The following is a 22297-nucleotide window of genomic DNA, read 5'->3' on the forward strand; positions in this document are numbered from 1 at the left end:
TATACAAATGCACCATAAGAGACAGTCCCTGCCTCATAGAGCCTTCACTCTTAATAGACATAACAGAGAAAAGAGATGAAGCGACTTGCCCTTTGACTGCAGACCGGTGGCAGAGTTGGGACTAGCACTCAGGTCTCTTGACAACCAGTCCAATAACCTACCTACTGGACCACACAGTCTCTCTGATTATTTTTAACTGGCGATGTGTACTGTTAAGATTGAAAACTCACCATTGAGCAGGTGCAGCCCTATGATTGTATTTTGAGGAATAGACTCCTGGCCCCACTGAAGCTGGCAGCAAATCTCCCAGCATAGCCAGGAGGAACAATCCCATCCCATTCTCTTGGAGACGTTTCAGGATCACAAAAATATTTCCATGAGGCTGTCAATGCAAAGCTACAGAGGCCACTGTGGATATGACATTACAATTACAATGTCAAACTGATGATGGTAACAATGCCTGCATGTCAAAACGTTGGTAAAAAATGTCAATGGGAATCTGTAAATACCATGTTACCATGTCAAGATAATGTCAAAACTATTTCAATACTGGTTTGTGAACACCATGTTACAATGTCAAAATAAAGGTAAAACAGTGTCAGTTCAAGTCAGTGGTGATGGGTTTGGAGAAATGAGTCCATGGAAAAATGAAGTGTGGGGGAGAGAAAATATATTTGAAATGTTATGAAACAAAACAGTTGTACCTGGAGATCTGTATGTGGCAACTGGATAATAATGATTGTTAATAATAGCATGAATCCACATCGTTCAAAATCCTTCATAAGCATTAATTATTGCAATAAAATTGTATGGTGGACTAGTAAATTATTGTAAGCTCATTGGGGCAGGGACAGTTCTTTCTCTGTGTTTGTACAGCATCTAGCACAGTGGGGTTCTGGCCCATGTCTGAGGCTCCTGGGTGCTATGGTAACACAACTAAATAATAGTATATTGTTCCTTTTTTGGAGCAACTGAAACGCACAATGAGTAAATGCCAAACCTGAAACTAGACCCTCAGAAGAGCCAGTTCCATTCTGTGACCATTAGACTGTGCCTCCATGTTAAATTGAATCAGTTCAATAGCTCTTCATGGTAGTGGCCCTTTACTGTTCAGAAGGGAATTCTCTTAGGGCAAGTCTAGACTACAGCGCTACAGAACTGAGTTTTCATCTAAAAGAGGTCTACTTAGCAGCGTGTCAGATCGAGCACCCTGACTCAATGTAAAGTGCTGAGGCCAGCTCAGAAATGTCAGTGCTAAACTTCTACAATGAAGCAGGAGTGTTAAACAAACCAGTTCCTGTATTTCTGGTTCAGGATAGAAAACTCCTGGTGCTTACCAATGGAGATGATTGAACTAAATGCTTGTTGTTTATGTGCTATGAAGCACGAGAGTGAAATACTGACCTTCTGTCCGTAGCTTTTACAGGATAGTGGACACAACCATCTGGTAAGTCTTCTCCATCACTAGCTCTTATGCTTCTGTTTTCTCTTGTGTGCCACCTTTTTTTTGTTTTCTGATGGCTGCCTGTGATCCCTTTTTGGGGTTAGACATCTTTGGAGTGTTCATGGTTTTCCTTTGTACTTGCATGCAGTTGTTGAGACCTGCCATTAGCTTTGCTAATACGGTGCACTGAGGTGTGAATGGCTAATGTCAGTAAAGTGCTTTGGTTCAGTGAGTGAAGGTGCAGCATGGTGAAAATTTTGAGGAGACAAATCACTTCCCGCATGCTGGTTTTCAGTGCGGTATTGCAGGGCTTTAGCCTATGGCTCATATCCAGCAGGTCACAGTGAAGAGAAAATATGCTGTAGACCACATTCACATCAGGTTTGCACTACCTTTTGTCAACACAAACCCCCGTCCAGTGTAGTATATAGGAATAGGCAAGTATCTCTTTAAATAGGTTAAAAGAACAGGAGTACTTGTGACATCTTAGAGACTAACACATTTATTTGGGCAGAAGCTTTCATGGGCTACAGCCCACTTCATCGGATGCATGCAGTGGAAAATACTGTAGGGAGATATATATATATGCAGGGAGAACATAAAAAAATAGGTGTTGCTATACCAGCTATAACGAGACTAAGCAATTAAGGTGAGCTATTATCAGCAAGAGAAAAAAAATTTTTTTGTAGTGATAATCAGGATGGCTCATTTCCAAAAGTTAACAAGAAGGTGTGAGTAACAGTGTGTGTGGGGGGGAAATTAGCATGGGGAAATAGTTTTACTTTGTGTAATGATCCATCCACTCCCAGTCTCTATTCAAGCCTAATTTCATGGTGTCCAGTTTGCAAATTAATTCCAATTCAGCAGTTTCTCGTTGGAGTCTGTTGGAGTCTGAATTCTCTAGTGGTGCTCACAAGTGTTGTGTTCTAGAAGTAGCCAGAAGCCAACCAGAGTAGCAGTGTGTTTATGTAACAAGGCTTGCCTGTTGTGATTGTTCAGAAAATGCAATTATTTGGACTCCATTGTGCCCATGTGGTTCCTACTTACTGTGTTGTGTAAAGAGTAAAACACACAACAGGGAGGAAATTGTATAGCCATATATAGTCTCAGCTTCACTTCTTCTGGGTGATGGGTGATGGGTAATTAGAGGCCAGTGCTGCCCCTAAAGTGGGGCCAGCACTGGTCTAGAAGGGGGCACAGCCAGAATGTAGAAGTACTGCCCTGATTTAACACTTCAGCCTCAGTGGCTCCTACTATAAATTCCCCAGTAGAAAGTCCCTGGAGGGAAGCCCAAACGAAGGTAGCAAAGGGCACTACCATGTGTATTTTCCTGGAGCAGAAGCCCCTGAGTGCAATGGACCTCTCTGGTGCAGCAACTGTTATATATGTTGCCTCCCTGCACCAGCTTTAGTGATTCTGGCCCTGTATACGTGGGTGTAAAACAGCCTGCAGTGAGCCCTTGATGACCAGTTTGCTCTAGCATTATCTCCAAGAGCATTTGTTTTTCCTGTAAAGGACCTTGGGAATCTCCCCAGAGACCTTACTTGCAAGTGGCTAAAAATCCTTGAATTTCAACTTCGAAGGAGAATAACATTCAAGGGGACAAGAAAGTCCTGAGAACAACTCAACAGCTCAGCTACAACACCCATCAAAGGGGACTCCTACACTAAGCAGCTTCAAATGCCTAAGGAATCTGTCAGGAGACCAAAACAGCTGCTATGGGAATATCAGGCATAGTCTGGCAATCGGGATCCTTTCCAGTACAGTATGAGTCAGCCCAAGGGAGGCGGATTACCAGCCCCTAATGCAATCACATGATGATTTTTTTTGGAGAAGGTGGTGATATGAGTCTGACGCCCCACCCCAAGGAAAATTTCATGTTGACTAAGAGTACTGACTTGACAGCCCTGGAGACTGAAGGCCCTTATCTAGCCGTAGAAGTGGTACGGCATGGTGCTGCACGCAGCCGAAACAAGGTGCTCACACCTCCAGCCAAGTGGGTGAAGGTGAGAGTTCATTCTGCGTGACCCATTACATCCTTGGCCCGTGTGCCGGGACTGCAAAGGAGGGGGTCAGTTAGGGTTTGATCTTCAACAGCTCCTAATTAAATCAGTGGGAGTTGCAGGTTTTCAACACCTGAAAATGAGGGCCTAGCTATCTCCTAGCAGGTGTAGGAGGTGGGAGATCTGGTTTCTTCTGTTGTGGTTTGGTCTCAGACTCACGGTGTGTCTTTGGGCCAGTCACTTAGTTTTTCTGCTTCCCCATCTGTGGAATGGGGATAATAGACCTCCTTATCTCACAGGCTAGTGACATAATTAATGCTTGCAAAGCACTTTGGGGTCTTCAGACAAAAGGCGCTACAGATGAGCAAACTGCTAGCAGGTACTGGCACTGTACAGCAGGACCTCTTTAGCTCTCAAAGTGTCTGTATCAAAGGTAATGAAGCTGTCAGGTTCACAAGAGCCAGGGAAGCCTTTATTATTCCCTTGTGGACCTTGCCAGGGATGGCCATGCATACACAATAAATTGCCTCCTAGCTGAAGAAATTTATGTTTCAAATGGCTGAACAACACTATATCTTTTGAGGCATAAAAGTCGAATAATGTGTCACACACGGAGAGAAACATTACAGCAGCTTGCATTTCTGTTTTCTCAACGACAGCTGTGAGTTTTCATGAAAGCAGAAGAGCCTAAAGGGAGCAGATTCTCAAACAGAAAAATAATGCATTAAAAATTTAATGCCTTTTCTTTTGAAGTAGTCTCTTGTAAAATTTCACCAGACATCAGTTGATTTTATGAGCTGCATTTTTACTTTACTTTCTAGATGCTGGAAACTCCACAGGTCCTTCGCAAGTCGAGCGTACAGAAGTTAATGTGTGTTTGCATGTGCAGGCACAGCCACTGCACCCAAAACAGGCTTTCTGTTGCTGGGGAAGCAATCACTAGTGATCCTGCTTTAGTCTAATTGCAACCTGTCAGGACAGAAATGTTGTTAACTCATCAGTTATTTCTTCCAGCTGTAGTTGGCATTTGCTTCTCCTGCCAAGGATCAAGCTGTCTCCTCTCATTCAGCTGTTGCTGCCTTGATCAGTTTGAGAGGGCTTGTCTAAAAAACACAGAACACTTCATACAGAAAGAAAGGGGAAATCCACTCGTGAGGCAGGGGGCTTATGCAAGGCTGAAAGCACTAGCATTCCAGGGTCAAATTCACCCCACCAATCAAGAAGGTTTTAAAGAACTCCTGTGGTCACAGACATCTCCAGCCCTTTACACCTGTGCAGATTGTCAGGCCTGTGGGGTGGCCTCTTTGAGAGGAGCCACTCTGGCTCTTGGGGGTGGTGCCCAGGATAAGAGCTGGAATCCAGAGGAGTGGGTTACTTGTGAGAAACAACTTGGGAGTACTGTCAGCCTGAGCCCTCTAAGGAAAAAAGATGGGTGGGTTTGTTTATGTTGTTGAAATACCCAGCACTAATTCTTGACTTGACCCCTAATCAAGCAGAGGTTAGGAGCTGAGACTTTCTGCACAGCCTGAAAGACTGTGTCCTCTCTTTTGTATAAGGGGAAGGGATTCTGGCCTTGGAACTACTTCCTTCCACACACACCCTGTGTCTTCCCCCTTAGATTTTAAAGTTACCTAGGGGTGACAGGGTTGCTGGCCTGAAATGCCTGGGTTTTTAGGTTCCTTTTTAAATTGAGTGTTTTCTATCATGCCTGTTTGAAATGGAACCTCAGGGTGATTCTATTCCAATTCATCTCCAGTTGTGCACTGTATGAGCATCTTATGAATGCAGAGACAAAACTGATTTCTGGAAAGCAGTTAACAAAGGGAAAATGATGGCACATCCTCCAAAAGGCTTTAGTATATAAACTATCATTAAGTGGTTCTGGCGATCTCCTGTTGGCAAGTACCCACATTTAAAAATCAATAACACATGAAATATAAACATACTATTAATGAGGACCTGTTGGGAAGCACAGGGGGGGTTAATTAGTTGCACTTTAGCAGCTGTGTCTATGAGACACACAATTATGTCTTTTTCCTTGAGAAAATGCTAAATGAGATATCTCCGGACCAAAAGCTGCATTCTTTTCTGCCTGGAAAATTCATTGTCTAGCCTTGTTCTCCTCTGGCATTTACACTTGTGGTTTTCTCACTTTCTGAACGGGCCACAAAGCTTCTCCCTCCATTCCTCCCAATCATCTTCCCTTCCAATACTTGTATCAGTTATTTCTGTGCGCTGTGAGGCAGCCAGGCTCACGAATTCAGGCTCATGACTCTGTACCCCAGCTTGCCCTGCAATGTGGGAACATCCCTGATGACCTACTTCATTCTTAGCCAGAGTCAAGGGCAGAGTCAGCCTTGCACTGAGAATGAGCTTTGACTGGTTTACCCCCTGGGAATGGAGGCATTTGAAAAGCTGAATCCTTTGTTTGCTTACCTCCAGATGTGTCTACTGATCATATATATACACATACACTTTATCTTTAGAGAATGTGGAGACTTGGGAAATGTAAAGGTGAAGTTAAAAGCACCATTTGAAGAAGAAATATTGCCCGGGATCATTGAATGTTTCAGAATGTTTCAGGGTGAATAGCGGGGCTGCTGAACTCATGACCTTTGTTCAGTGCATTTTGCACAGCTGGGGATTTTATATTAAAATTTCTAGAGTTTTGAAATGCGGGTAGACATGAGGCTCTTTCTTCAGAGGAAATCTTGCAAGAATGTAGAAAGGTGAATGCACAGAAAAGAGTTCGTGTCAGACCCTAGTGGGGATGGGAATGGATTGTAAGGGTATCATTTGACTTCTTTGTGAATCTATGGGTCCCCACCACCTCTTGAAACTCAGGTCCTGGAAGTCCCAGATTGGGACTGTCCCAAACACAGAGGCACACAAAATTAGCAAATATTTCCATAAACTTGGCTGTATGTCACTATGTCCACAGGGAGTCTGATGTGGACTCCTCAGTGAAACTGTTACTGATCGGCATTTGCTTTTACTAGTGGATGTGTACGCTGCAGTATTCATAATAACTCATGGGCAAACCTCAAGAGCGTTAGATTTGGGTTGTGAAAGCTTCCGGAAATTACACAGCTTTTCCCAATGTTACCCAACCACTTAGTTGGAAATCTTGTGTGTGAGCATAGCGTTTATCCCGCGATGATTAGGACTTCTGGTTTGAGAGATACTATGAGAATATTATCTTGCAGTATGTTGTCATGTGGTAGCCTTCCCAGCTGCAACTAGGGTGTTAAGAGAAATGTGAAAACAACCTCAAAAATAATTGGAGGGGTAGCCGTGTTAATCTGGATCTGTAAAAGTGGTAAAGAGTTCTGTGGCACCTTATAGACTAACAAACGTATTGGAGCATGAGCTTTCGTGGGTGAAAAAGCTCATGCTCCAATGCGTTTGTTAGTCTATAAGGTGCCACAGAACTCTTTGCTGCTTTTTCAAAAATAATTGTAACCAAATTTCATCATCCCACCTCCTTCCCTCCACCTCCTCTCCCCCAGCTACACCCCCCCATGCCTAGTTCAAGTTCATTTAGAATTCTGGACAAAAGTTAAAAAAATTTTTTTGTCCAGAGCAGGGTCATCGATCCTAATTGCAGGTTGCTAAAAAATTCACTTGAAGTTGTGTCTCAAACAGTATAACCAAACTTTTCTGTGGGGGACTGTGAGAAGCCTTGTCTCAATTTCCATGTTTTGACAAGTTGAACATCTGATTAGATCTGGTTGCCCAGTGGGACTGGAACTGATGAGATAAGAGTCCATGTCACTACCCAGTGAAATAGTCTCCTGGGTTAGAATCTTTCTACTTAAAGGGACACTGACAAGATTAAAAATATATACCCATTTTACCAGAAAACACACACTTTATAAGTATTCAGGCCAAAGACTTTGGAAATTAAAATCTATATACCTTCTCCACACATTTAAAACATTTTATTTAAAAATAATAGTAAGTACAGTATACGTATTTGTGATTATATGGGCAGAACTGATGCACATTGGAAATAATACTTTTAGCACTGCAGACAGAAATATAACCTCAAGGGACATGGTAGATTAGCCCTTGTGGATATGTGACCTATACAGAAAGAACAGAAAAAGAAATGCTAAAATGTTCTATTACTGAAAATAAATAGCATGTGAAGTGACTGCTATTTTCATCCCTATTCTGTTTGGAATGAGAAATAGGAAGAGATGTTCAAATAACTCCATGTAGCCATTTTTGTTTGTTAATACTGAATGTTGTGTTTTCTGGCTAGGATTATTTCAAAGAACCTGATTATTATTATTATTAATACTGGAGTTACATCTAAAAATCCTAGAGATCAGAGCTCCATTGTGCCCAGTACTGTCCACACATAAAACAAAAGGAGATTCTGCTGCCCTCAGTGTTGCTGTGTTTTACCTTACTCCTAGAGTAGCCAAATTGATTTCAGAGGGACTACTCATGGAGTAAGGGACTACTCAACAGCCTGCTGGTGGAAAAATTTTGAACGAAACACTGTCTGGTTGGGAAATTGGATTTTGAAAGGGAATGATTTTTTTAAACTACAGCAAACACAAATGAGGACTAATTTCTAACTCTTACTTTATTAACACAATAGGAAACAATTCTGGGGAATTGCACTTGGAAATACATTGACTATAATAGGTGTAAATTAATAAGCACTTAGTATGACACATTGAGACAGAATGCTTTTCTTTAATGTGCTTTTCTACCTCTATCATAGCTAATAAAATGATTTTAATCAAGAAATCTCAAAAAGGTAGGAAATTTATTGTTTGAAAGCATAAAGATTTATGTAAAAAATTATCTGCAAGATGTTTAATAACTTCACCTACTCCCACCCATCCCTCTTCCTCAAAAAGTTCTGTATTGGAAAGTAGATAAGAATTTTCCCTCCTGTTCAAATCAGCATTTGAAAAATTAAAAAAGCTATTAATATCTTTCCCCTTAATGCCTTAAGAATTCCCTACATTCCATTCTATTCAGCTCTCAGGGTGAAATTCACCCCAGTACAGAGGACTTAAACAAGGATCCTAGCGGAGTTTTAGAGCCACATAAACTCTTAAAGAGGAATTAATGCACCGATCTGCTTTAACTGGATTACTTGCAAAATTAAGCATGTGTTTAAATGCTCGATTGAGGCCTAAATTGGATTTAAAGAGGACAAGGACAGGATTCTTTAAAAATTGAGATTGTACCTGATTTTCCTTCTTCATGATGGTGTGAGAAGGCCTGAGCTATTTGTGGGTTTTGTTGTTGGTTTTTTATTTTTTATTCTTGTAGTTTGGAATGCCAAGGCCGTTCCTTCTGGAGTTTTGTAGGACTCAGCTCAACTTTACTGGGAAATGTTGTGCCCTAATTGAAAGGTGGAGGGATGTTCAACCTTTAAAAAAGACATCCTTTACGTAAAATATCACTTAGTCATGGATGTTAAGTAGGGGTTCACGAACAAAGCATTTTTAAAAAATCTGGCTGCGGACTCCAACCCTCAGTTGTTTAACTTTTTCAGTCTTCGCTCTTGTGATGTTATTTCACTAGTCCACCATTCACTGTAGAGTTTTTAGGGCAGACAAGACCTAGGGTCAACTCTACGCTTAAAACGCTTGCACTGATGCAGCTGCACCGATGCAGTGCTTTAATGAAGATGCTGTATGGCGACGGGAGAGAACTCTTCTGTCGGCGTAGTTAACCCCCCTCCCCGAGAAGCGGTAGCTATGTCGGTGGGAGATGCTCTCCTGCCAATATATCACTGTCTACATGGGGAGTTAGGTCGATATAACTGTTGCTAAGGGGTGTGGATTTTTCACACCCTGCGTGACATAGTTATAGGTCTGTAATGTAGACCAGACCTAGGGCTGGACTCTTCAAAGGAGCTGGATCCTTAGCTTCCATGAAGTCTGGTCCAAAGCCCACTGAAGTCAGTGGAGGGACTTCCACCCAGTTCAACTATCTCTCGATCGAGCCCTTAGCCTCTTTTGGAAAATCCCAGCCTAAAAGTCTTTGATGCTCTCCTCAGGGTTCCCAGAGCCATAAGCCACTATGTTACCTCTCTGCCTTAGTGAGAGGGAGCTTTGCTGGAGCTTAAACTATATGAGAGCTCCCTGCCACTCCAGTCTGTGTGCCTGACCCAGAAACTCCTTGAGATTGTGCTAGTTTAAACCTTGCCTTGCAAGTAACGTTCAGTGAACTCAAGTTCCACAGGAATGTGGCTTTGCAGTGTCCAGTCCCTCTCTCTGGATACTCATAGAAATGATCAAATCCGCTGGCTGTAAAGAGGCAGAAATACATTCCAGCTTGTTGGCTTAGAGAGCATACTCACCTTCCCTGAGGAGAGCATCACAATGTCTAATGTAAAAATGAAATAGGAATTTAAAAGAAAATATTTCAGCCCTTTTTAGAAAAATCACAAAGAAGCAAATAACAACCCCTCAAACCCCACAAATCCACGTTTTTCCCCACCGTAAGTTACATACAGGGTCCTGTGGGCCTCTCTGAACATAGTGAATTCCATCATTCCAGAATAAATTACATGACTTTGAACCACAGTTTCAGTGTAAAAACAACTGCAACTTGCACCCCGGGGTGCTTTTTCATAATAAAAAGTTTAATAAATATCTAGTAAACTGCAATTATTTTTGATCTATCTTTTAAAATTGTCATTACATGACCTATAAGTCTGCATTTTGCAGAAATGTTCACCACTCTGAATAGTAGGTTGGATTGGTAGATTAGCTTTCCCTTTTCTTACACATGTAGCCTGGATACATTAACTTGCGTTAGCATTAGTGTTGCACTTGTGAAGCGTCAAGGAAAAAGGGTAATGTGCAACCCTTGTGGAATCTTCAATTTCACGGGTATTGGTTCCTACAGGCCCAGCTCTGTTTCCTGTTCCTGCAGCACGTAGTGATAGGAAACTGATCCTGAGAGGTCTGGTGCACCCTGTACACGCAGGAAGCACTCAGCACCTGGCAGGATCAGGGACTAGGTCTATTAGCAATGAGACGATTCAAGTGTTCTAAACTTTAGGCAAGAAATGACATTTGCAAATACGTTTGAGCAGCTTCTGCTTTAACTCCACACCATTTCATTATTTTAGAATGCATCCACTCTATGCTCACTGCTTCATCTGCATTGGCTCCATTAGCTCCTTGGTTCTATTGCACAGGATCTACCAGTGGAGGCAGTACTGACTGCTGTAGCTCGCCCACTGTAGAATGCTGCAACACACAGTACATTGGTATGCTACAGTTCAGTAGCACAAGCTGGCTGCAAATAGTTTTGCCTTCTAGATTTTATTTTCTCAAGGAGGCAGTTGCTTCTGAGACAGATCTCTGCTCCCTCTTCCCTGTGTGAAAGGAAACCGGATCGTAGTTTTGAAGAGCTGCATTAGGCTCCATTTGTGATAAGCTTTGGACTTGGCCATGAATTATGATTATTTTAAGGGGCTTTATTTAAAAAAAATCACATTGCAATTCTTCTGTAATTCTTTAAAACGCCCCAGTAGCTAACTCTTTTCCAGTTTCTCTGACACATTGTGTACATTACAAAACTGCAGGGATGTGAGCTGCTTTCACTTTCTTGTGACATCGGGAACTTTAATGAAACAAACTCCAAACAGCTTTTAAAACAGCTATGAATGTACAATATCTTTAGGCCATTCCAGTATTCCAAGGTCTCCATTTGCTAGCCCAGCACATGTCCTGTTTTGAGAAGGATTTTAAATTGCTCCTTCTCTTTTTTGGAGGCTCTATTCTGTTTTGACACTTTGAAAAAGAAAGAGAGAGAAAGCAAACCCTTCAGACAGGTGTCGTTCTCCTGTTAACCATATTGATGTGGAGTCCTTCTTTAAATTCCTTCTGAAGAAAGTTGTGGACCTGCAGAAAGCTGGCTTCTTGGTCCGCATTGTAACTGGCTGCAGTTGTAACCTTCAAGGGCTCTCTGGACAGAGTGTACATGGAAATTTCATTCATAGGGATGGAACTGGCAATCTTCATGCCAACTGGAGAAATGTCCCTAGACGGAGAAGGCTCTGTAGATCGAGAACTTGATCTGGATCTCCTCCTCCTGTACCTATAGCTTGGCATCCTGGCATAAGGGGAGGAGGAAGAAGTCTTAAGGAATTCCCTCTTGGTTTTAAATCTCAACTCTTTGTTTTTCTCAATGTAAATGTTCACTGCCAGTACTCCTATGGTTTCAGCCACAATAAAAGACAAAGCTCCAAAGTAAAAAGACCAGCCGTAGTTGTAATGGTTCTTTTTGTCCTCATCTCTCTTGTCACTTGGGTCACCTGCATTGCTGGATATATAGACAATGATCCCTATGATATTACTTAGTCCTGGAAAAAGAAACAAAAAATTAGTCTTCATTGGTGGGAAGGCAGAAACTCAAACAAAATTGCCTTCTAGATCAGAAAACTTAAAATTGCTACAAGGCAAGATTTCATTTATTTATAGTAAAACAATATATTAGCAGTCATAAACTTAAAAACAAACCAAAAAGTTTCTCTGTGGAAATGCATAAAAATATCTACTGGAAACTAGAGACATGATCTCACTGAATAGTTTATAATAACTCTTAGAAAGCCTGAGCAAACCCTCATTGAAATCAGTGAAAATATTTTGATTGACTTCAGTGAAATTTGGTTCAAGGATACATAGGGCTTTTCATACATGGATCTCAAAGTGCTTCAAAAAGGAAGAAAAGTATAATTTTGCAGATGGGAAAAATGAGACACTGAGACTTACCCAAAATAACATAGCAAGGCAGAACCAGAACCCAGATCTCTAGACTCTCATGTCAATGGCCCGTCCATTGGGTCACACAGTCTCACAAGTTGCTTGTATAGTCCCACTAACTTTGGTGGAACAGGACTGGTCCATAGTTCTTTGTTAATGGTGACAAAGCAGTGACAAGTTAGAACTGGCTAATGTGGTTTAGTGGCCTTATAATAGTCAGAAGTGGTAATAAAGATACATTGTGAGCCCAGGGCTATAGCTGTTCACCTTGATCAAAATAAATTATCCTTCACCGTGATGGATTTTCATCTAAATGCTGCATATTTAATCTGAAGCTTTAAGGAAAGATATTAACAATGTGACTGACTCTATGATGTCTCTAGTGTGGAAAATGTGCTAGGATGTCACAGGAGCTTAAAACGTGTGAAGGAAATCCATAAAACACAGACCAAATGGGCTGCCATGCAGCATGCCATCTGCTCTGTTTGTACCAAATCACAAGGGCAATGGCAAGCCAGAACACAGGCACCTTGCTGGAGACGATGAGGTGCAATGTGCTCCTTTATGTGGATCAGAAACTGCTGGAAGTTATGTAAGTATCCAGGGAGCTCTCGTAAGCCCCTGGCAGTATGAGAGGAAGCTCACACATGCCCACGCTGTGTTCATTCAGCCACTGTGCTCTTAGAAATCCACTAGCTTGTTCATAAAATGCACCACCAAGGTATTTATCCCTGCATGCTATTTCTGCAACTTGTGTGCTTCAAGATATGTTTCACTTCTCAAATCTCTCCCACCGTCATTTGTTGAGATGGGCTGAGACTCCATAATTTGGGTCCAGCTGCAGATTTCAGGCAGCCTGACGGTGATGGGTGTAAGCATTCAATGCAGTTTTGGTTTGGCTCATTTGCCAAGCCTTGAGCTTAGCCCCTCCAACATATTAGTGTGGCCATAGTTTGGCCTCTAATATAGGGAGCATTTGCAAAACTTAGTTTTGGATTTCAAACATGGCTAGCAGGGGATGGTTTCATTAGAACCTTCTGTGGTCATTTGGATTTAACTATGATTTCTCCCATACACAACAGCCCCATTTCTGGATCTGTTGCATGGCAAGATACTAACCTATCTGTCAGAGCGAGAATGGACCCTGAAAGGTCATTGAGTCCAGCCCCCTGCTTTCACTAGTGAGACCAAGTACTGATTTTGCCCCAGATCCCTAAGTGGCCTCTGCAAGGATTAACCTCACAACCCTGGGGTTAGCAGGCCAATGCTCAAACCACTGAGCTATCCCTCCCTCTAACAATCTGCTGTCATTTGATATGGCATCCCATGCCAAAAGATGGGTTACCCAGCTTCCTGCTGAGACTGGATATGTGTTTTATCACTGATACATGTATTTTAAAGTGCCCATTACTAGAGTAAGCTGCTATGCTCTTCTTTATGCTGCTGTGCACAGATGCTGGAAGAGGACATGTCATTTGGTAGCAAGATAGAATATGGAAAGCCCATCTGCTGAGCTGGAAACTCTCATTTTAAAAACCATTTCATATTCAAGAGCCAAAGAGAAGCTTCATTAAAATCCATGGGAAAATCCTCATCAAGCCACACACCATTGAGGCTCTCATGGGAAATATCTCTGTCCCTTAGCTGACCAGTTCTCCATCCCCGCCTTCCCTGCTTGGCCTCAATCTCTAAACGCAACAAATTATAAATACTTCTAGCTAGCTTTTAATTCTGACTTGTCATCCAGAATCCTTATGTGTGAAAAGCAATGAGCCTTGAGAAGCCAGTTCCAGTCTCCGATTATAGGCTTGGTGCAGTTTGAAGCGGTTTTAAGAAACAGTATTTGACCTCCTGCTGTCCTGCTGTGACCATCTTCCTCTGCAACAAACTGTGTTTATGTATCCGAAACACTGTAGGGCCATTTGGACAAATATCCTTAAAATGAGTTATGTGGAGGGTTATACATCTGACTGGGACTTCAAAAGAGCCCAAGGGAATTAGATGCTATCTAAGGTACTTACATGGTTTCCCTTACTGTCGTATCGGAGCACCTTCAATGTATTTAGCCTCACAACACCCCAATGACATAGGGAAATAATATTATCTCAATTTTACAGATAGGAAACTGAGGCACAACTCTGGTATTTAGGGTCCTAATTTTCACTGGAATCAATGGCAGTCAGGAGCCTACATACCTTTTTGGGTCTGGGCCAAAGTGAGTGCCCAAGGTTTTCATAGATTCCAAGGCCAGAATGGGCCACTATGGTTGTCTAGTCTGATCTTCTATATAACCCAAGCCAGAGAACTTCCCCAAAATAATTTCTCGAGAAGATCTTTTAAGAAAAAGATCCAGTCTTGATTTACAAATTGTCAGTGATGGGAGAATCCACCATGACTCTCGGTAAACTGTTGCACTGGTCACACAGGAAGCCCGCAGTAAAGCAAGTCTTTGAACTTCAGGTCTCCAAAGTCCTAGGCTAGCATCATGAAGGCTGGACCATCTTTCCTCCACTTTCCAATTCAATGGGTTTTGGGCACTTGGTGCCATCCCAGCCTTTGCTTCTCAGCACATCACAGCTCATACTGCAGGCAGCCGTACAGCTGGAGCTGTTTATCTGCTGAGCCTCATCTATGTGTTTGCATTTCCAATTTAGAAAGGAGACGCTACTAAATAAATAAATTTCAGGCAAGAACATACCTGCTGCAACAAACAGAATCCCAGCACTGAGGATAATGTTGTTTTTGCTGTTGTAAATCCTTCCTGCTCCGACACAGAGTCCTCCTAGTAATAGCAATATTGTGCTCAGGATGGGGAATACACTGGAGGCACGGACAATACCTGAGGGATATATAAGAGGAAAAACATGACAGAGACAGTAATTAGCCCAGATCCCTTTTCAGGTGCTACCATAGAGATCACAAGGCACGTTTCCTCAGGGTGACCCTCAGCCTCTGCTGGCCTGGCACCATCACGGCGTTTGCATGTGGAGGCCGGTTTTTAAACCCAAGGTCATGAGCTGATGGCTGATGCGATGGAGACAAAGTGATTTTGACTGCATACACTTTTCATTAGCTGCTCCTAAATGTTTTGAGATTTCTGCTGGCAGGTTTGGAGCTATTGCCATAATCTGTCTTTTGATGCTGCTGCATGTGGAACATTTTTGACAACGCACCAACAATGCCAACGAGGTTAGAGAGACTAACCCTCATCATCTTGCAGGCAAAAGCACTGAAAAATGCCTGAGCTGACTATTAACTATATAATGCCACGTGGGTAGCTTTATGAGATGTAGCTGTGGTTTGGTACACGTGTGACACCCGCAAATTCAGGTAATTAAGCTCTTTGTCTTCATGGCACAGTCTTGCTAGTATCTCTCTGTCAGCTGTCGAATATTAATGGACTCAAAGTCCCTGACTTTTAGAAAGGAAGATATTGAGACTAGTGTATCGTGAATATTTGCATTTAATTGGGATCATTTGTCACGCTTTTTATTTATTTATACGTTAGGTGCTGTCAGGCCATCCACCAACAATGGTATCTAAGCCACCATGGGAGAATTTAAATACCGCCAGTGCAGGACAGGCATCAAAACCAAGGCACCCCTAGGTTAGAGAGCAACAGAAGGGAATGAGGAGGGGAAAACAAATGCAGCAAATGAAATGAGCTTAAACCAAGAAACAGGAGGAAGAAGTGGGCTGAATATGCAAATGAAAGAAGGAGGAGGAAGAAATATGGTCGAATGCACTAGAAATAGTGATATAGAACAGAAAAGAAAGGAGGAGCCGATGGGCACAGGGGATGGGGTGTTGGAATACACTGACTAAACTGTTCTGGAAAGCAAGAATTGTAATAAAAACATAGAGGGATAAAGTATCAGAGGGGTAGCCGTGTTAGTTTGGATCTGTAAAAGCACAAAGAGTCCTGTGGCACCTTATAGACTAACAGACGTATTGGAGCATGAGCTTTCGTGGGTGGATGCATCTGACAAAGTGAGTATTCACCCACAAAAGCTCATGCTCCAATATGTCTGTTAGTCTAAAGGTGTGCGTGGGGGAGGGGGAGGTGAGGTTTTGTAACAAGGGCCTTGGAGAGGTCAATGTGCTAAACAGAGAAGGAGAAATCATCACGGGGCGGGGTGCACAAAGGCATGAGGACAGTAAGGAGTGAGGTTGGTGGTGGCTAGTACAGAGTGGGGACCAATAGCAGCTCCAGGCACCAGCACTTCAAGCGCGTGCCTGGGGCGGCAAGCCACGGGGGGGCACCCTGACAGTCCCTGTGAGGACGGCAGTCAGGCAGCCTGCGGGAGGTCCCGGGTCCCGTGGATTTGGTGGCAATTCAGCGGCGGGTACGCCGAATCCACAGGACTGGGGACCTCCTGCAGGCAAGCTGCCGAAGGCTGTCTGCCTGCCATGCTTGGGGCGGCAAAAAAGCTAGAGCTGCCCCTGATGGGGACCCAGACAATGATAAAGGACTTGGTTAGTGATGAGTAATGGAAATCTAATACACTAACTGCAATGTGTCGCACTAATGATGCATTGTCTCTCGGGTGAAATTTCAAGGCCCATCTCCTTGTTTGGCAGGCATGGTAATCCAGGTCCCCCATTTCCTGAGGAGAAATGGCCAGATGTCGTAGCTGAGGGTTCTCATTTTAGTTTTCGTGACCGTGATTTGCCCACGTTAGCCAAGTACCTTCTAACCTGGCTGTTTACCAGAGCTCTCTTAGGCTTCAATCCTGCTCCCATGGTAATGAATGACAAAAACTCTCATGCACCACAACAGAAGCAGGCATGGGCACCACCATCATGATGTATTATTTGCATTGCAGTAGCACCTACGAGGCCTACTCGTGGACCAGGACTCTACTGTGCTAGGTGCGGTACAAGCATGGAACAAAAAGACCCTCCCTTCCCAAAGAACTTGCAATTGTTTTGAACTGTAGTTGTGAGAAAAGTTTGTGTCCTGCCATACTTGGTGTTTTTGCTACATAGGGCTTATTTATGCTGGAGACATTTTCTAAGCAGTTATAAAAATGGTTCAGATAAAATAATGTAAAACTATCTGGCGCTGCTCTTTGGATCCAGTTTTAGGCAGCCTGAACTAGTTTTAGGATGAATATGCAAAGAAAATATATTTCTATTATTTGCTCATTTCTTGCTGGGATACATGGTCTGCTATACCTATGTCTGCTGCTGCCTTCTATTTTGCTTCTCACACAATCACGTCACTGGGTTTACCGTGTTCTTATGAGTCTCAAAGCAGCACATGAAGCTCACACAAGCTCTGGTGCTAGAAATGGTGTGAATAACTGATTTTTTTTTTTATTTGCCAGCAATTCCAAAACATGGCAGGTATTTGTTTCAGGTTGCTGGAAACATATTGTTTTGATGTGGAGCTTCTTTAAAAGGTTTTTAATTAATTAAACATAAAATTTAAAGCAAATTTTGAATGAAAAGTTGTTTCAAATAAAAAAAACTGGAAGTTTAAATTTTTTCACGGTGTTTTTTTTTTGGTACCAAAACAATTTGGTGAATTTGCAAAATGTTTCACTTGACCTGACTCTGCATTTTTCACAAAAAGTTTCATCTGAAAAATTTCACTCACCTCTCCTGTTGCTATCATAGATAGTGTCTCTCCTGTCTCGTGGAGCCTCTCAAGTAACACAGTGGATTCTGCAGCTTCCCTGACAGAGGCAGCGCTATTTAGCCCTCGTCTAAATGTAAAGTTTGTACTGACATATCTATATTTGTCAGGGATGTGATGAAAACCTCACACCCTGGTAACAAGTGTGCTAACAAACCCCGCACTGTAGATGCAGCTATACCACCACAAGAGTGCTATGCTGCTCCAAGCCAATGTCGTTCAGGGTGGTGGTGTTCTGACATTGTCATGACCCCTCTTTTTGACTGCGCATGCTGCGTCTACACTGGGGGATAGGCCGTGCAGTGTAGACAGTGTGTTCTGTTAATCTGCATGTCCTGTTAACGGGGCCATTCCCCAGCGCATCCTGAACATTGGGATTCCACGCTATTGTCCCCATTTATTTGTGGTGTATAACGTAACATACAATATAAGGACCAATGGCCAAGATTTTCAAAAGCAAATAGTGATTTTTTTTTTAGGTGCCTCAATTGTAGAGTGCCCATCCTGGGATGCCTTAAAGGGGGCTAATTTTTCAGAAAGTGCTGAGTGCCCACCCTTGGAATATCCGCACCCTTTAAGGTGCTTGGAGCTGGGCACTCAAACACTTAGTCTTTCATGAATATCGTTGTCAAAGGCAGAAAATTCATAATAATTAAGAGTCACACACATTCCCCTCCCCCATTCATGCTGTTCATTCTGATTTCACTTAAACTAAAAGGACTTCCTTAAAATGTTCCACTATTACTAGAGAATACTTACTACAGAAGCCAAATTCACAGCATGGGCTATTCTACTCCTAATAATTAGCACCACAGATAATATTTGCTTTGTTAGTTAATTAACACACAGGGAGTCAAAACATGGCATTTTCTTCCCACACAAAAGTGCAGAGTTTTCCTTCTACAACATGTATTTCTGGTCCTGAAATTTAAAAGCAGCTTATATGTACTATGCAGAGTTTACATATGTCTCCCCATACTAGTAATAAAATGACAACATATCAAAAAAAATGGAAATCCAGTTTTTGCTTTCTCCTCTATTTTTTTTTGTTTACTGTCCTGTCTCTTTGCACTACTATCCAGTATGACACCTCTGTTGGTAAAGAAACGGCAGCACAGTTCTGCACTTCTTCACACAGGACTCAGAAAGCTCTACCTTTCTGTTCTGGCTTTTACTGTTTTACATGAACAGTGTGGGATACATTTTCAAAAATGGAAGCTGCAGACCACTGTGCAACAGCGCATCCCTGGCTGCACAGGTAATTCCTGTCTGCTACACGCATGCATTGCAGAAGTGCATGCAGTTAGCCACAGGCCCTGATCCTGCAAGCTGCTCTGTGCCAATGTAGAGCCCCATTGCTTTCAGTGGGGCTCTCTGGGGCCCCAACTTCACACAGCAATTAAGCAAATGCTTACATTCCACTGATGGGATTAGGAGTTAAGCCTATGCTTAAGTGCGGTGCTCAACAGGGATGGTTTGTTGAATCAGGGCCTTTGAGCAGAGGGGTTCTGTCTGTGGAGAGCTTTTCAGGTTCAAAGTCTAAGAGCCGTATTTACAAAGGTATTTAAGTGCCTAAATATGCCGCTCGGTGCCTATTGTGAGTTACAAAAGCACCTATGCAGGCTGGGTGCCTAACTCACTTTTAGCTGTGTAGTCACTGTGTTGGTCCCAGGAGATTAGAAAGATAAGGTGAGTGAGGTAATATCTTTTATTGGAGCAGCATCTGTTGGTGAGAGAGATGACTGTTCGAGCGCCATAGAGCTCTCCTTCCCATCTGGGAAATGTACTCCAAGTGTCACAGCTAAATACAAGATGAAACAGCTTGCTTAGCATAACTAATTAACACATGTTTCAAGGGACCGTTCAGTGTAAAGTGGCCCCTTAACACCTTTCCAGTCATGGTGAGAAAGAAGCCGGCAGGGGTGTGTGATTTAAATGGGTTATAGCTTTTCGTAATAAATCCAGTGTTTCTGGATATGTCTACACTATGGGATTATTCCGATTTTACATAAACCGGTTTTGTAAAACAGATTGTATAAAGGCGAGTGCACGCGGCCACACTAAGCACATTAATTCGGCGGTGTGCGTCCATGGTCCGAGGCTAGCGTCGATTTCCAGAGCGTTGCACGGTGGGTAGCTATCCCATAGCTATTCCATAGTTCCCGCAGTCTCCCCCACCCCTTGGAATTCTGGGTTGAGATCCCAGTGCCTGATAGGGCAAAAAACATTGTCGCGGGTGGTTCTGGGTACAGCCTCACCCCCTCCCTCTGTGAAAGCAGCAGACAACCGTTTCGCACCTTCTTTCCTGGGTGAACTGTGCAAACGCCATAGCACAGCAAGCATGGACCCTGCTCAGATCAAGACCGCAATCGTGGACGTTGTAAACACCTCGTGCATTCTCGTGCAGTCTATGCTGAACCAGGACCTGCAAAGTCAGGTGAGGAGGAGGCGACTACAGCAGAGCGGCGACAAGCGTGATGAGGACATGGACACAGAATTCTCTCAAACCACGGGCCCCTGCGCTTTGGAGATCCTGCTGGTAATGGGGCAGGTTCTAGCCATTGAACGCCGATTTTGGGCCCGGGAAACAAGCACAGACTGGTGGGACTGCATAGTTTCGAAGGTTTGGGATGATTTGCAGTGGCTGCGAAACTTTCGCCTGCGTAAGGGCACTTTCATGGAACTTTGTGATTTGCTTTCCCCTGCCCTGAAACGCCATAATACCAAGATGAGAGCAGCCCTCACAGTTGAGAAGTGAATGGCAATAGCCCTCTGGAAGCTTGCAACACCAGACAGCTACTGGTCAGTCGGGAATCAATTTGGAGTGGGCAAATCTACTGTGGGGGCTGCTGTGATGCAAGTAGCCAAAGCAATCATTAAGCTGCTGCTACGAAAGGTTGTGACTCTGGGAAACGTGCAGGTCATAGTGGATGGTTTTGCTGCAATGGGATTCCCTAACTGTGGGGGGCGATAGATGGAACCCATATCCCGATCTTGGCACCGGAGCACCAGGGCACCCAGTACGTAAACCGCAAGGGGTACTTTTCAATGGTGCTGCAAGCACCGGTGGATCACAAGGGACGTTTTACCAACATCCACGTGGGATGGCCAGGAAGGGTTCATGTCGCTCGCGTCTTCAGGAACATTACTCTGTTTAAACGGCTGCAGCAAGGGAATTACTCCCCAGACCAGAAAATAACAGTTGGGGATGTTGAAATGCTTGTAGTTATCCTGGGTGACCCAGCCTACCCCTTGATGCCATGGCTCATGAAGCCATACACAGGCAGCCTGGACAGTAATCAGGAGCTGTTCAACTACAGGCTGAGCAAGTGCAGAATGGTGGTAGAATGTGCATTTGGCCGTTTAAAGGCACGCTGGAGCACATTACTGACTCTCTCAGACCTCAGCCAAACCAATGTCCCCATTGTTATTGCTGCTTGCTGTGTGCTCCACAATCTCTGTGAGAGTAAGGGGGAGACCTTTATGGCGGGGTGGGAGGCTGAGGCAAATCACCTGGCCGCTGATTACGCGCAGCCAGACACCAGGGCGATTAGAAGAACACACCACAAAGCGGTGCGCATCAGAGAAGCTTTGAAAACGAGTTTCATCATGGGCTAGGGTACGGTGTGACTGTTGTGTTTGTTTCCCCTTGATGAACGCCCCCCTTGATTGACTCATTCTCTGTAAGCAACCCACCCTCCCCCTTCGATTGCAGCTTGCTTAAGGAAATAAAGTCACTATCGTTTAAAAATCATGTATTCTTTATTAAAAAGTAATTATAAAAAGAGGGAGAGAACTGACAAGGTATCCTGGGTGTGGTTTGGGAGGAGGATAGGAGGGAAGGAAAAGGCCACTAAAAATATTGCGAAGTGATGACAGCCTTTTGGTTGGGCTGTCCATGGGGGTGGAGTGGGCGGGTGCACGAAGCCTTCCCCCACGCGTTCTTACACGTCTGGGTGAGGAAGATATGGAACATGGTGAATGGTGAGGGTGGTTACACAGGGGCTACAGCGGCACTCTGTGACCCTGCTGCTGTTCCTGAAGCTCCACCAGACGTCGGAGGATGTCAGTTTGATCACGCAGCAGCCCCAGCGTTGCATCCCGCCACCGCATATCTTCCTGCCTACACCTCTGATTTTCCTGGTGCCACCTCTCATCTCGAGCGTCCCTCCTGTCCTCACATTCACTGGCATCTTTCCTGTAATTTGATACCATGTCCTTCCACTCATTTAGATGAGCTCTTTCACTGAGAGTTACTTCCATGATTTCTGAGAACATTTCATCTCGCATCTTTTTTTTCCTCCGCCTTATCTGAGATAGCCTTCGGGATGGTGTAGGGAGGCTTGAAAAATTTGCAGCTGCATAAGGGAGGTAAAAAAGGGAGAGAAGTATTTAAAAAGATACATTTTACAGAACAATGGTTATACTCTTTCACAGTGAACAACACTATTCACCTTAC

At 43.5% G+C, this 22297-nt stretch overlaps 1 protein-coding gene across 1 annotated transcript in view; it reads right to left on the minus strand.

The window, feature by feature from the left end:
• Positions 1–7373: 7373 nt before the first annotated feature.
• CACNG4 (calcium voltage-gated channel auxiliary subunit gamma 4) overlaps positions 7374–22297 on the minus strand; it is a 62208-nt gene continuing 47284 nt past the window's right edge. Inside the window, exons 3-4 of the mRNA XM_050920670.1 lie at positions 14896–15036; positions 7374–11797 (exon numbers count right to left, since the gene is read on the minus strand). Of these exons, the coding sequence (XP_050776627.1) occupies positions 11259–11797; positions 14896–15036 (680 nt within the window). The 3' untranslated portion in view covers positions 7374–11258. The remainder of the gene's footprint in view (positions 11798–14895; positions 15037–22297) is intronic.

Source organism: Gopherus flavomarginatus, chromosome 12 (genome assembly GCF_025201925.1).
Source record: "Gopherus flavomarginatus isolate rGopFla2 chromosome 12, rGopFla2.mat.asm, whole genome shotgun sequence".
NCBI classification, from domain to species: Eukaryota; Metazoa; Chordata; order Testudines; family Testudinidae; genus Gopherus; species Gopherus flavomarginatus.